The sequence below is a fragment of the Microcaecilia unicolor genome, chromosome 4 (genome assembly GCF_901765095.1).
Source record: "Microcaecilia unicolor chromosome 4, aMicUni1.1, whole genome shotgun sequence".
Taxonomy (NCBI): domain Eukaryota; kingdom Metazoa; phylum Chordata; class Amphibia; order Gymnophiona; family Siphonopidae; genus Microcaecilia; species Microcaecilia unicolor.
In genome coordinates, this window is record NC_044034.1 from 294841035 (window position 1) to 294855050 (window position 14016).

The 14016-nt window shown below is 46.0% G+C and overlaps 1 protein-coding gene across 4 annotated transcripts in view; it reads right to left on the bottom strand.

Moving 5' to 3' along the window:
* ZMIZ2 (zinc finger MIZ-type containing 2) overlaps nucleotides 1-14016 on the bottom strand; it is a 214877-nt gene that overhangs the window by 53113 nt on the left and 147748 nt on the right. For all 4 annotated transcript variants that reach the window (XM_030201742.1, XM_030201743.1, XM_030201741.1 and 1 more), the window contains one exon: nucleotides 11617-11790. In XM_030201742.1, coding sequence (XP_030057602.1) covers nucleotides 11617-11790 — 174 coding nt within the window. The remainder of the gene's footprint in view (nucleotides 1-11616; nucleotides 11791-14016) is intronic.

The window sequence follows — 14016 nt, forward strand, 5'->3', positions numbered from 1 at the left end:
AATCTGCAGAATTCTTGCACCGTCAACTGTTTCTCCTCCCTCACCCTCTCATCTCCCAATAAAGATTCATTAAGTTTCCAAAAACTATTCCTCTTCTTGTGTCCCAATCCCTTTACTTGTATCCAAACTGGAGCATGGTCTGAAATTTGAATGGGTTCTATCTCCGCCACCTCTACCATCTGTGCACTATTGCGGTGGACCCACAACCCATCTATCCTGGTGTAAGAACATGCTGCATGGGAGTAAAATGTGCAGCCCCGTTGCATTCCGTGTAGCATCCTCCAGCAGTCCACCAATTCCATCTGTCTCAAGAATTTGTGTAGTGCCCTTCTCCCAGGACCCGTCTGATGCCCCCCTCCCCCAGAATGATCTAATCGAGCATCTGGAGCAATATTAAAATCTCCGCCTACGATCACCTGCCCTCCTAAAAATCCTTGAATCTCCTGCCATAAAGTACAGTAAAATCCCCGTTGCCCTACATTAGGGGCATAAATATTTACCAATTTAATCTCCTTTCCCTGTAACAATCCCCTAATGGCCACACATCTCCCTATTGTTTCCTTAAATTCATTAGTAATGACCAACCCACATTTCTGCCCTATAAGAATGGCCACTCTTCCCATCCTCTTTCCCCCCTCGCTCTGATGCACCACCACCTCCCTATAAGATTTGACTCTTAACAAATTTGTATCCCTCGGTCTCAAGTATGTCTCTTGCAAGAAGGTCACATCCCACTTCAGCCTATACAATTCCTTCATCACTCTACTTCTTTTCCCTTGATTATTAAGTCCATTCACATTCCAAGATCCCACCCCAGTGTCTCTTCTTCCCCTCCCCCCTCCCATAAATCCTCTCCTCATTCTCTTGCCTATTCCCCCCCTTCCCCCCTATCCCCATCCCTCCCCTCGTGCTGATCTTGTTGGAACTGATCAGCCCAATAAAAGGAACTTCCCTCTCCCCCCAAGGCCCCCACGCACCCCCAAGCCCCCAGACTTCCCATGTGCACACTCCCATATAACCACTCATCCTTACCTCCCCCCCTTTTACCAAACAATCAGACACCAGCTCCCTTCTACCACCAATCCTGCCCTCTCCTCCCTATACCTAATGACCCATTGGAATCCCCTCCCCCACCTGCCCTAATCCTCCCCCCACTCTGTATAATTCCCATATAGGATCTTCTCATCCCAAAACATTGCAAATATTCATTAACTTTGCAGTTTCAATATTCACATCTCTGCTCCCGCTCCCTATGATTTTATCAGGGAGCACTCTTGTCCACCGTATTCCCACGTCCTGCCACCACCTGCCAAGCTGAGTCCATTCTTGGTTCCACCACAGACTGTGCTGGCTGCTCCCGGGCTGGAACTCCCGCACAGCCCAGCGCTCTTAAAGCTTCCCACGCTTCCTCAGGCGTCTTTACCGTTCTCGATTTTCCCTCCACCGTGAGCCACATTGCAAAGGGGAAAAGCCATCTGTACCGAATCAGCTTGCATGAATCCTGTAACTTCCCTCAAAGATCTGCGTTTTAGCAGCGTAACCCCAGCCAAGTCTTGATACACTCCAATCTTATAGTTTTTCCATTGAATCACCTTCTGTTGTCTTGTTTTTGACAAGATCTTTTCTTTAGTAGGGAAATCCAGAAAACAAGCAATTATGTCTCTCGGGGCAGAGTTGCGCTGCGGCCCCGCACTGTGATGTACTCTCTGAAGATGGATGTCCTCCTGCAAACTCCCCTCTTCTGTACTCAAAATATATTGGCACAGTTCTTTAATCACTGCCTCACAGTTATTAAAAATGGCCAGCTCCGGAACTCCTTTAAACCGCAGATTGTTGCGGCACGATCTATTTTCCAGATCCTCCACTTGTTCCTTTAACTGCTGAATCTCTTATCGCTTCCACCTGCTTCTTTGCCTGTTTGTTTTTCATTTCTGCTTGGACCATTTCCATCTTCTCCTCAACTTCCTGCACACGAGACCCCAGATCTCTGATGTCCGCCTAGATCTCTCTGAGGGAGCTTTGAATATCTCTCCTGACTCCCTCTATTTCTGACTTCAGTTCCTTGAACCATCCTACTACCTCCGCTTTTGTGATGTCTTTAGTACTCTCCGGGACCTCCTTCTGGGGTTCCTCCTCTGAATCGGAGGGAGTCGCCTCCATTCTGTCAGTTCACTGACTTGGTCCCGCCGCCTCAGGCAGCGCCTTTCCCGTCTGTTCCATCGTATATCAGAATCTTTCTAAATTCCTTTTTGGTGGCATCCTGCAGTACTCCTATCCTCCTCCTTGCTTACTCAACAGTTCAATTTGTCTTTGGGGTTCAACCCTCTTATTATTCACCCAACCACCAGCATCAGCCCACCAGTTACATCTACAGCATTCAGAGGCTGCAATGCAAACTGGGTTACCAATTGTTAGGATGGGCTGCCACTCCAGATTGTGTCCAACCTCTTCAGGAAGGAAGAAGAGGAGGAGGGTGGCAGTGCCAACAGCATCTAAGGGAATCTGTCATTGTAAGCATTGCTTCTGGACTCTGGGGAAGGACAGGCAGCTGTCATGTCCCCTACCTCAATGCAAATGGCATCCTCGGGCTGCGCAGGGTCCCGTCGACACGCACACTTGACTGGCACAGCCCTGAGCCATGTGTGTGTAGTTCTTCTCTGGCTGCAGGCTCCTTGATTGCTTTGTTTCCATGCACCTGGCTCTGCTCTCTCTCTCTCTGCCTGGCTTCCAGGCTCCTTGATTGCTTTTCTTCCACCCACCTGGGTCTGCTCTTCATCAGCCTGGCTTCCCTTGCTTCTCTCCTATTGGTCTTCCAGTTCCTCCTCCCCCTGCTCTTGTCCTATGGCTGTGCCCCTCCTCCCTGCTGATGTCAGACGCCAGCACTTTATCAGCTGAGCTCTCCCTAGACTCCTTGCTTTGGCTTCTACTTTGGTAGGTGTTACTTGCACAGTAGTGTGCTTCTCCTCTACTTTGTTCTTCGTTGCTGACTTAGCCTGTACCTGGATTACTCTCGTGTCTGCTGCCTGCCTACTGACTCTGCCTGTACCTGGATCACTCTCTTGCCTGCTGCCTGTCTGGCCGTCCTGTTCATCACCCCGCTTCCTGCTTCATCTCATAAGCCCTGCAGGCCGCCTGCACCTAAGGGCTCAACCTCTGGGGAATGGCGGTCAGCACAGGTGAAACCCGGGGTTGTTCGGCCGCCAAGCAGAACCTGGTACGAGTACCGGGCTTGGCAGCGCTCTACTTGGTACAAGAACTCACAGGTCTGACAGCAGCTTTGCCTGTGTCTCTGCTCAGGACTTTGCTCCAAAATGCATGCCTTGGCCACAGCCCTACAGTGTCAGAATTTTGGACAGATCCAAGGTTAACATGGGATGGCACTAAGCAAACAGAGGGTACAGAACTCCCTAATACACACTCACTTTCTCATTCTTGTCCTTTCCCACCCCAGAACTCTTGCTTGTCTTCTTTCCCTAGAATAAGCAATATGGAATCTATCTTCCTTTTGGTATCCTGCAGGGTACTTGTGACCTGGATTGACCACTGATGGATAGAGGATCCTGGGCATGACAGACCTTTGGTTTGACCCAATATGGTAAATCTTGTTCCCCTCCAGTCTCTTCCCTGATTGCAGTACAACTCTCCCTCCCCTCTGGTTCCTTACCCCAGCACTCACCCGCTCACTCCTATCTTATTTCCAAGACCACCTCAGTCCCTCCTCCAGCCTGTGTGGGCTGAATCAGTCACCACCATGACATCCTCCTTCCTCAGGCCCACAAAAGCTGCTGCCTTCATGAACTTGCCCTGAGCTGCTGCGTCTTCTTCCAGCTGAGGGGAACAGCCTGCAGAAAGCCTCATTACAAGAGTTGTTCAAGGCCTGGTCAACACAATGTTTTTAATTTTCATGGTTGGACTGACAGCACAACAGCCATGGAGCAGAAGAGAAGAGAACCACATGCCCCATTAGCTAGCTGTCAGTCCCAGTGATAATCAGCTATGTCAAGCTGCAGCTCTGAAAAGGACAAAAATCTGCATCAGCTGTTTGCTGCCACTGACAGCCTGAATGTAATAGTATTGTCCTGGCCCAGAGGGAGCGGGAAGTGCAAAGGGGATGAGGAGGGAAAAAAATGTTTTTAAAAAAGAAAAGCTTCTTTAGGTCCATGCAGCAGTCATTATATTTGCCTCTGCTGGGAAAAAAAGGTCTCAGCATGTAGTGGCAGAAAATAAACCCTCTGCCTGTTCTCAGTGCCTGGGAATGGAATACCCAGCTCCTCCTCCTGTGTATCACAGGTTACACTTCACTGCTACTACAGGTTCAAAGTGCAGGAACAGTGCTGTCACCTCCCAATTTCCGCCTTTCCTCTTTCTTTTAGGTTGGAGGATTCAGTGCTCAAAGCAGGCATAGCTCTGAGGCTCACTGTTTTAGATCTTCTGGTCCCTCTCCATTTGCTCTCTGTCCCAGCTGTACCAGATCCTGTCTTTTCTTACACATGCACTTACAGAATAGTGGGGTTCAATGTGGTACCTCATGTATCTCTCTAAGAAATTCCAGGTTGAGTCAAACTAATTGTCTATGGAGCCCAGAATTCTGTCGTGGACAACGTCTAGTGCTGCTCAATTGGAAGTACACAGTTTATACCGTGGTGAGCCATTCACTGCTGCTCATGCCCAGAAGAGGTGCTTGGCTAATAACTGTTAAGAAACCTGCCTTCTAGGAATGTGTCCAAACCTTTTCCAACCAAGCCATTCACTCAGTGAATGGCAGCATATCAATAATATAACCTAATCTAACCATTCTATTAGTCCTGACCGCATCCTCCAGCAACAAATTCTACGGTTTAATTGTGCACTGACTATAAAATACGTTCTCTAGTTTCTTTCAGATTCTTACCAGCTAGTTTCATGGAGTGCCCCTTAGTACTATTTGAAAAAGTAAATAACTGTTCCCTATTCACCAGTTCCATCCTGTTCAAGAGTTTGTAGACCTCTATCGTATTTCTTCTCAGCCATCTCTTCTCTGAGCTGGAGTCCTAATCTCTTTGACCTTTCTTCACAACGGTGTTATTCCAACCCCTTTATCTTTTTTATTGTCCTTCTACCAACATATTCTAGTTTTGATATACCTTTTGTTTGAGACGGGATAACCAGAACTGCACACAATACTCAAAATGTGGCTGCACTGTGAATCGATATAGAGGGTGCACAATATCCTCAGTTTTGTTCTCCAAATAAATAAATAAATAAAATATTAGGTGCTAATTGGAATTAACAACCAATGATTGGAGTAAATTTGCACTAATTGGAGGCTCAAACATAAACTCAAGAACCTGGGAGTGGGTCCCAAGAAGAATGACTGGATTAGAAACTGAGTGACAGACAACAGAGAGTGACAGTAAATTAGGTAAACACCTTTCAGATAATGTCTCCAAATGGATTAATTTTATGCATCACTAAATATCAAAAATAAACTTTTTGCTAAACAATGCCTGTATTAACTCCTTGCAAAAACTAATAGTATTAAATAAATGAAACCTCAACTGCCCCAGGAGGCACTGCATAGTAACCGTCCTGAATTGGGCTTCTATCACAGGTTTCAATTGGTGTTTCTGGAAAAAAAAGAACACAGAAAACAATTCTCAAAAACAAAGCGAGAGAAAAAAAACTATGTTCCCCTCAAAAAAACAAACAGCCAACCATACACTAACGCAGATAAGCCAACAATGCAAAAGACATCACCTGCACTCAAAAAATACCCCAAAAATGCCTCATGATATCCACAATTAATATTCATGAGGGAGATTTGCATACAGTGAAGGCAGTACATGCAGATCTCTCTCATGGATACTCATGAGAGAGAACCTGCCTGGCTGGGGTGCCTCCAATGCCAGGTTTGGGAACCACTGTCCTATGTCTATGTCAGTTACATGTGTAACTATCCTGGGGGCGTAGGGAGGGGAGGTGGATATGGCAGGGGCATGGGCAGGTCAGAGGTGTATCCAGCACTTACACGCTAAGGTTACAGAATACTGTCAGGTATGCATGAGCATTTGCATCAGCCTATGACATGATGTAAGTGTTCGCAACTAAAGTTAGGCACTAAAATGCGAACTTGTGTGCAAAATTGCTGATATGGAATTTGTGCTTGACGCCCAGCATTTTAGCACCTAATTTTAGGCAATCTTTATAGAATTATCCCTACTGTTCACACCAACTCTATGGTTTTTCCTCATGTGAGACCCAGGATTGTGTATCTATGAAACCAATATGAAGAACAGCATCTCCACACTTAAACAGGCTTTTGTAGAAATACGCCAGCACATGCATGCATGAAAGTAGGTGCAGAAAAATCATCACATCTATTTCTATTTGATGCATACATAGGCAGAGCAGGGACTGGAGTGGCACTCATCTACCTATTTTATAAAATATGTACCACTGAGTAGGGGTAAATGTGTGTCCAATTTCCCTCAACTAATTTTATACTGGCATAACGTAAGCACCTGTGGGCCCTTCCTGCCTATGCACCAAATGACCCTCATGGCAGATAATTTTCAAAAGTAATTTCTGCAGGTAAAGAGCTTCTTATCTTTATTTATCAACTATCTCAAAACTGCCCCTCCTCCCTATGGCCTGCTTTTACTTGCACGGACTGGAAGAAATCCCAGAGGTGGTGCAAGGGAAGGAATACTATAATGCATGCAGTTTTGCATTTTCAAGGGACATGTACCTGCATCTCTGTGCGTACTTTACCCCTAGGTAATTATAAAAGAGAAAGCAAACACATAATTTCCTGGTGTAAACTGGTGCAAAGTCCGGTTTAAAGCACCTGCACTTTTCTCAAAATCACACCACAAGGATTCTTTCCCCCCTTATGTGCTTTACGCTGCACTTGTCCACATTAAATATCATCTTCCAGTTAGATGCAAAATTTCACAGTCATTATAAGACAGCGGTTTTGGTCAGCGCAGTGGGCTGACAACTGTGAAAGCCAGGGCTCAATCCCTCTGTGGTTCTCTATGATCTTGAGCAAGTTATTTAACCTTCTGTTGCCTCGGGTACAAATTTAAGACTGTAAGCCCTCTGGGAACAAAACATGTGGAGGGGCATAATCGAAAGGGACGCCCAAGTTTTGTTGAGGACGTCCTCGCAAAACGTCCCGATGGAGGGGTGGGGAAACCCGTATTATCGAAACCAGATGGACGTCCATCTTTCGTTTCGATAATACGGTCAGGGACGCCCAAATCTTGAAATTTAGGTCGTCCTTAGAGATGGTCGTCCCTAGACTTGGTCGTTTCTGATTTTCGGCAATAATGGAAACTGAGGACGCCCATCTCAGAAACGACCAAATGCAAGCCCTTTGGTCGTGGGAGGAACCAGCATTCGTAGTGCACTGGTCCCCCTCACATGCCAGGACACCAACCGGGCACCCTAGGGGGCACTGCAGTGACTTCAGAAATTGCTCCCAGGTACATAGCTCCCTTACCTTGTGTGCTGAGCCCCCCAAAACGCACTACCCACAACTGTACACCGCTACCATAGCCCTTACGGGTGAAGGAGGGCACCTAGATGTGGGTACAGTGGGTTTCTGGTGGGTTTTGGAGGGCTCACATTTACCACCATAAGTGTAACAGGTAGGGGGGGATGGGCCTGGGTCCGCCTGTCTGAAGTGCAATGTACCCACTAAAACTGCTTCAGGGACCTGCATACTGCTGTCATGGACCTCAGTATGACATCTGAGTGGCATGACATATTTTTAAAGATTTGTTTTGAGGGTGGGAGGGGGTTAGTAACCACTGGGGGAGTAAGGGGAGGTCATCTGGTCAATTCAGGCACCTTTTTGTGCCTTGGTCGTAAGAAAAACAGGACCAGGTAAAGTCGTCCAAGTGCTCGTCGGGGACGCCCTTTTTTTCCATTATGGGTCGAGGACATCCGTGTGTTAGGCATGCCCAAGTCCCGCCTTCGCTACGCCTCTGACACGCCCCTGTGAACTTTGGCCGTCCCTGCGATGGAAAGCAGTTGGGGACGTCCAAATTCGGCTTTTGATTATACCGATTTGGACGACCCTGTAAGAAGGACGCCCATCTTCCAATTTGTTTCGAAAGATGGGCGTCCTCTTTCGAAAATAAGCCTGCTAGTGTACCTGAATGTAACTCACCTTGAGCTATTACTGAGAAAGGCGTGAGCTAAACGCAAAATCCCTTCCTTTTCTCTGGTTGCCAAGCAGGAGTGGATTAATTAACTGACTAAAACTATTAGGAAGTGGTACGGCAGCTCTGTTGAAAAGTAAGTTTAGTGTTTGCTGTACTTATCTTTTACCAAACTTAAGGCTTGCAGGGAGGAGAGGCCCTGGATTTGAACTTATGCTACTCTTATGTAGGTGTGTGTCTTGCTCTGTCTTGTACATGCCTTGAGTGCATTATGTACAGTTGTAGCAGAAGCTGAGAGGTCTCAGAGAGTCAGTTTAGGTTAAATTGCACATCTCACGGCACAGCCCTTTTTGTGAAGTGTTTGTTGAGCGGCTTCTCATGATTGTCACTGTCTTGTCCCAACTGTAGGTTCTGGAGTCCTGGCTCAGATTCATGGATTGTTTTAACTGCTCCAAAAGAAGGTGTCCAGATAACTGCAGGCGGGTATTTCTATCTGATATTATGTCATTATTCTTTTCCAAGATGTGTATTATTTCCCAGGTTGTAGCCAGTCACTGCTCCACTATTGGACCTGCTGCTATTCTCCAAGTAACTGCAAGACCAAATGCTGCTTCTGACGGTCCCCCCTTTCCTTTCCCTCAGCCACACTGGGGCCTATGGTAGCTGCTTCTCTTCCCTGCATATTTGCAGAACCATCTGTTTCCTTCAACCCAGTGCAGAAATGGACTTGTCAAATCCAACTTTCTACCTCGGGAAGTGATTCTTCTGTGTCAAAGGACATTATTAACACCACCATGGGAACTAGATCAAACCCCACACAGAATCATTTATACAAAAGCCATAGGGCTCAATTCCCAGATTCTATTTTAAGCTATACTTTAGCTCCATGTGTCGGCAGAGGGATGATTTAAGTGATTAAAGGCGCAGAGTAGCAGCCTCTGATGTGCAAATAAAGGTCCCGATATTCAGCCAGCGGCGATCCGTGATTTGCATTATTCCCAGATATTCAGCACTAAACCAGCTATGATGAACCACATAAAGATAGGACTGACTTTTATGCAGTTCTATTTATGCAGTTACCTCGGCTGGTTAAGCGCTAAATAATGGTTAGTGCAGTGGGCTTTAAGCCTGGCAACCTGGGTTCAATTCCCACTGCAGCTCCTTGTGATCTTGGGCAAGTCACTTAACCCTCCATTGTTCCAGGTACAAAAACTTTGATTGTGAGCCCTCTAGGGACAGAGAAAGTGCCTGCATATAATGTGTACAGCACTGCATATGTCTAGTAGTGCTATAGAAATGATTAGTAGTAGTACTAGTGAATTTATGTGCTAACCAGATATTTCAGTGGAATTAACCGGTTAAGTGCTGCTGAAAATGACCAGATAGCCCCGAACAGTCAATCAATTTAACCACACAGGAACTGTTTCTGCTTGGTTAAATCTTTGAGATATAGTGGAATTAGAAAAGGCACAGAGAAGGGCGACGAAAATGATAAAGGGGATGGGACGACTTCCCTATGAAGAAAGGCTGAAGCGTCTACGGCTCTTCAGCTTGGAGAAGAGACGGCAGAGGGGAGATATGATAGAGGTCTATAAAATAATGAGAAGTGGAACGGGTAGACCTGAATCTTTTGTTTACTCTTTCCAAAAATACTAGGACTAGGGGGCATGAGATGAAGCTACAAAGTAGTAAATTTAATAGGAATCTGAGAAAATGTTTCTTCACTCAACATGTAATTAAACTCTGGAATTCGTTGCCAGAGAATGTGGTAAAGGCTGTTAGCTTAGCGAGGTTTTAAAAGGGTTTAGACGGCTTCCTAAAGGAAAAGTCCACAGACCATTATTAAATTGACTTGGGAAAATCCACTGCTTATTTCTGGGATAAGAATCATAAAATGTATCGAGCTTTTCTGGGATCTTGCCAGGTATTTGTGACCTGGATTGGCCACTGTTGGAAACAGGATACTGGGCTTGATGGACCTTTGGTCTGTCCCAGTGTGGCAATACTTATGTACTTATGTGCTTATAAAGAGTCTAACCGCAACATCTCATTGTTCTATGGATTCTCAGAAACTCTGCTCTATTTTTCAAGCCCCCAACTAAATGCCAGTGAACCTTGTTTTATTTCAATTTAAGCCTCTTATTTATCTTGTCTATGTATCTTAACTAGACTGTAAGCTCTCTGGAGCTGGAAGGCTTCTCTTACGAGCATCTGTCCTGCACTGTGTCTGTCTGGAAGCATTTATGGTTTATTGATTTTGATATATCACTCTTCCTGAGATCATAACAGAGCGGTTTACATAGATAAATTAATTTACAAACATATTAAAAGAAGAAAACTCCCATTAGAATTACAGGTCACAAAGCACAATATACAAATAAATAAACTATAAAAATGATTAACAGCAGCTATACTTGTTTAATTTGAAAAAAAATACCACAAAATGCACCAAATAGTTTTTGTTTGTTTTTTTTTTTACATGGGACTAGTGTGCATTTTCCCAACTTGCTTTTTTTTTTTTTTTAAACTTGTTGAGGTGTAACAACTTAAGGTAGTGGTTCCCAAACTTGCAGCATCTCACCCTCCCCTCGACCCCCATATACAAGATTTCACCCCTTCCTTCCCCTCCAACTCATCTCCAACACTTATGCCCCTCATTCCTCCTGCAGCATCCCTCCTTCCCTCCACCACCCCACCCACAATTTTCTCTCTGTTTGAACGGGTCCCTGGCAGCGACAGTGATTCCCACATGGTGCCTGTCGCTAACCCAGAAGCCTCCCCTTGGTTTCATGATTTTTTAAAAACTTGCCATTCCTACAGGGTCAGGATTAATTTTGCTTACCTTTTCTCTTTCTCTCTGCCAGCTGCGTACAAAATCTTTCTCACCGACAGAGGACCGCTGTTTTCCTTCCACACATGGCTGGGGCAAGCTACCAATCACAGCTCAGTCGTGATTGATCACCGGAGCCTGTCTGGTGCCTAAAAGGTTGATCCTGATTTGGAAACAAAGAGCGTCACTTCTTACTTTCCAATCAGGATCGCCCTTTTAGGAGCCAGACAGACTCCATGACCAACCACAGCTGAGCTGTGATCGGTAGCTTGCCCCAGTCAAGTAGATTTCCTGGAACTCCATACAACTTTGTTTAAATATGTTGACATTAAGTGATGTCCTGGCGCTTGCCTGCGAACCTCCCATCTGCCCCGTGGCACCCCTGTGAGTTTACCGCGGAGCACTGGGGTGCTAGAGCACACAGTTTGGAAAACGTGGACTTAAGGACAAGGTAAATTTTAAACAAGTACAAGCTGTGGAGTCTGGAGCGACTCCCTACTGAACATCAGAATGGATGCAGCAGTGAGGTACAGGACAACACTTGCAAGCAGCACTGCTCTGGTGCCAACAGGTTCCAGTTTCAGAACACTCAGCTGCACTCTTTTTCAGGATAACCTCAGAACCTCAATTGCCCCCTACCTTGTAATATGGAGTCGCAGAACCTGAAAGGTACTGTGCCATGTTCTGCTGCATCAGCATCCGGTGCCCAGGATAGGATGGTGAGGATGCCTGTTGCTGGGGTGCAGAGGGGGCATACTGCGCTGCCTGCGAGGGGTACTGACCCCCTTGCAGATACTGCTGTGCCGGATAGCCCTAAAGGAGAAGAGGGAGGAACAGCATCAGGAACTGGACACTGAGAGACACCACAGAAATACAAGAATAAACAGGCAGAAAGGTATGAATTTACTCAGACAGGAGGTCCTATTGCACATCGTGCCTGCATTGGCTGTAAGCTCTTTGGAGCAGAGGCTACCTTTTATCCAGAGTATATACTGCTACATACAGTCTTAGCCCTAGACACTAAAGAACCCACACTTTCTCCTTTCTTATGGTAGCTGGGCTATGATATCATTGGGGGCTTTTCTGATATGGCATCTTTTTACAGTGTTCTTTGGACTATACCTTCACGAGCCAACCAAGCACTCTCACCACTGGCCATACAATTGAAAACTGACAAGACAAAAGAATTACAGCCTCCCCCATGGGAAGAGGTCACAGATAACTCCAGGTCATCATGGATGGATTGAACTGGCCATGGCTTTTGCCCCAATGCACTTGGCAGCTCCAAATATTTCAGAAAAGAAGTACTGTAAGCCCTTAGGGAAAGGAAGGTAAATCCAGGAGTGACTTTGAACTCTGGAGAGATTCTCCAGGGGCAGACTGTAAACATATACAAGGTCTGTTGTTGTACTAAATCCACTAACCAGCTATTACTCTGGGGCTGTTTGAGCTTCCTTTGCTAGCAGCAGGCTGTCCACACTGACATTAGCAGCCCAAGAGTATCTGATATCCAAAGGCAAACCTTTAGTTGTTTGCAACACCCCCCCCCCCCCCCACCCAAGCTGCTCAAGGCTGTCCTCCCACCACATCCAACATCTTCCCTCCCCCCCCCCAAGGGTTCAGCATCTCCCACTTCTCCCTTCCCTTGAGGTGTTCAGCATCTTCCCTTCTCTTCCTCACCCCCTTCAGGGTGGTACTGGTGCAACAATCATCAGGTCTACAGAAGCTCATGGCAGCTGGCATGGGACGTTGAGCATCCATGCATACCCAATGCCTGCTGGGTCCTACCCTCTTTAAAACAGGAAATTTGGATGAAGTGGGACATGGTGGACCGCGAGCATGCATGGATGCTCCAGGCCCCACACTGATTGCCGTGAGTTGTCCATAGACAAAGTGAGTCCTCTTCCCCACCCCACCCCAATCATGCTGCCCTAGGCAGTTGCTTAATCCAGCTAGTGGTTGAGCCAGTTCTGCCTATTGATGCCACTACTGGACAGAATCAAACAGCAAAAGAAGAAAAAAAAACAGATTTCCACCCCCAAACTTTACCTACTGTAGTTAAAATAACCTCTGAAAAGCCCCAGTGAAAGCCAGAGTTCAACTAGGGGTAAATATTCAGCTGGTGGCAGTGACCATTTTGTTGACCGTCACTGTTTTTATTCCCAGAAATCCAATGCCGGGCCATGTCCAGGCTTCGCACTGAACTTGCGGTTTATGTAGCACTGGCTAACACATAACAGGTTACGTCGACTACACTATTCAGAATTTAACCAGCCATGGGTTGTCGCATAAAGATAGGACTGTGTTTTATTCGGTCTCATTTATACGGTTACCTTGGCCAGTTAAGAACTGAATATCGACACTTAACCGGACAAGTGCTGATTCTGCCCCCAGAACGCCCCCAAAATAGCTGGTTTTCACTTAGGTACTAACCGCTAATTTTTAGTGACGATAACTGGTTAGGTGCTGCTGAAAATTAGTGGATAGCCCCGAACAAGCGTTTTAACTCGTCAGCGGCCGTTCCTAGCCAGTTAAATCATTTTGAATATTGACCAGTACGTTAAAAAAAATTGACCCAAGAACAATTCTTAGTGGTTTCTCACCTAGCTTCTCTGATACAACTGCTGGAAACCCTTTCAAGGTCTTCTGTAAAATCTTAATCATTGCCCAGAACAGATCCCAAACACAGTCACAACAGACAACCCAGTTGTCTTGATTCTCACACTTGGTTTTCCCAGGGCAACTTCATCTCAGCACCCACTCATAGGTATGTAGTAACGTGGACATATTAGAAGAAATGATTTATTTTGGGGAAAATAGCTCTACCATTACAGACAGAGTGCTTTTTTCAGGCTGACCCAGTCCTGGTTTTACCCCAGGAACAGCTTACATCTCCATGCATACATGGGATAAAGGCAGGACTGCACTGACTGACCCTGAAAAACTGAAACCAAGTAGTAGACTGATTTTATAGACCTGATCCAAAAGACTAGAGACTCCTGGCTATAGTGCAATGACAACCATCTGCTCGGGCATATG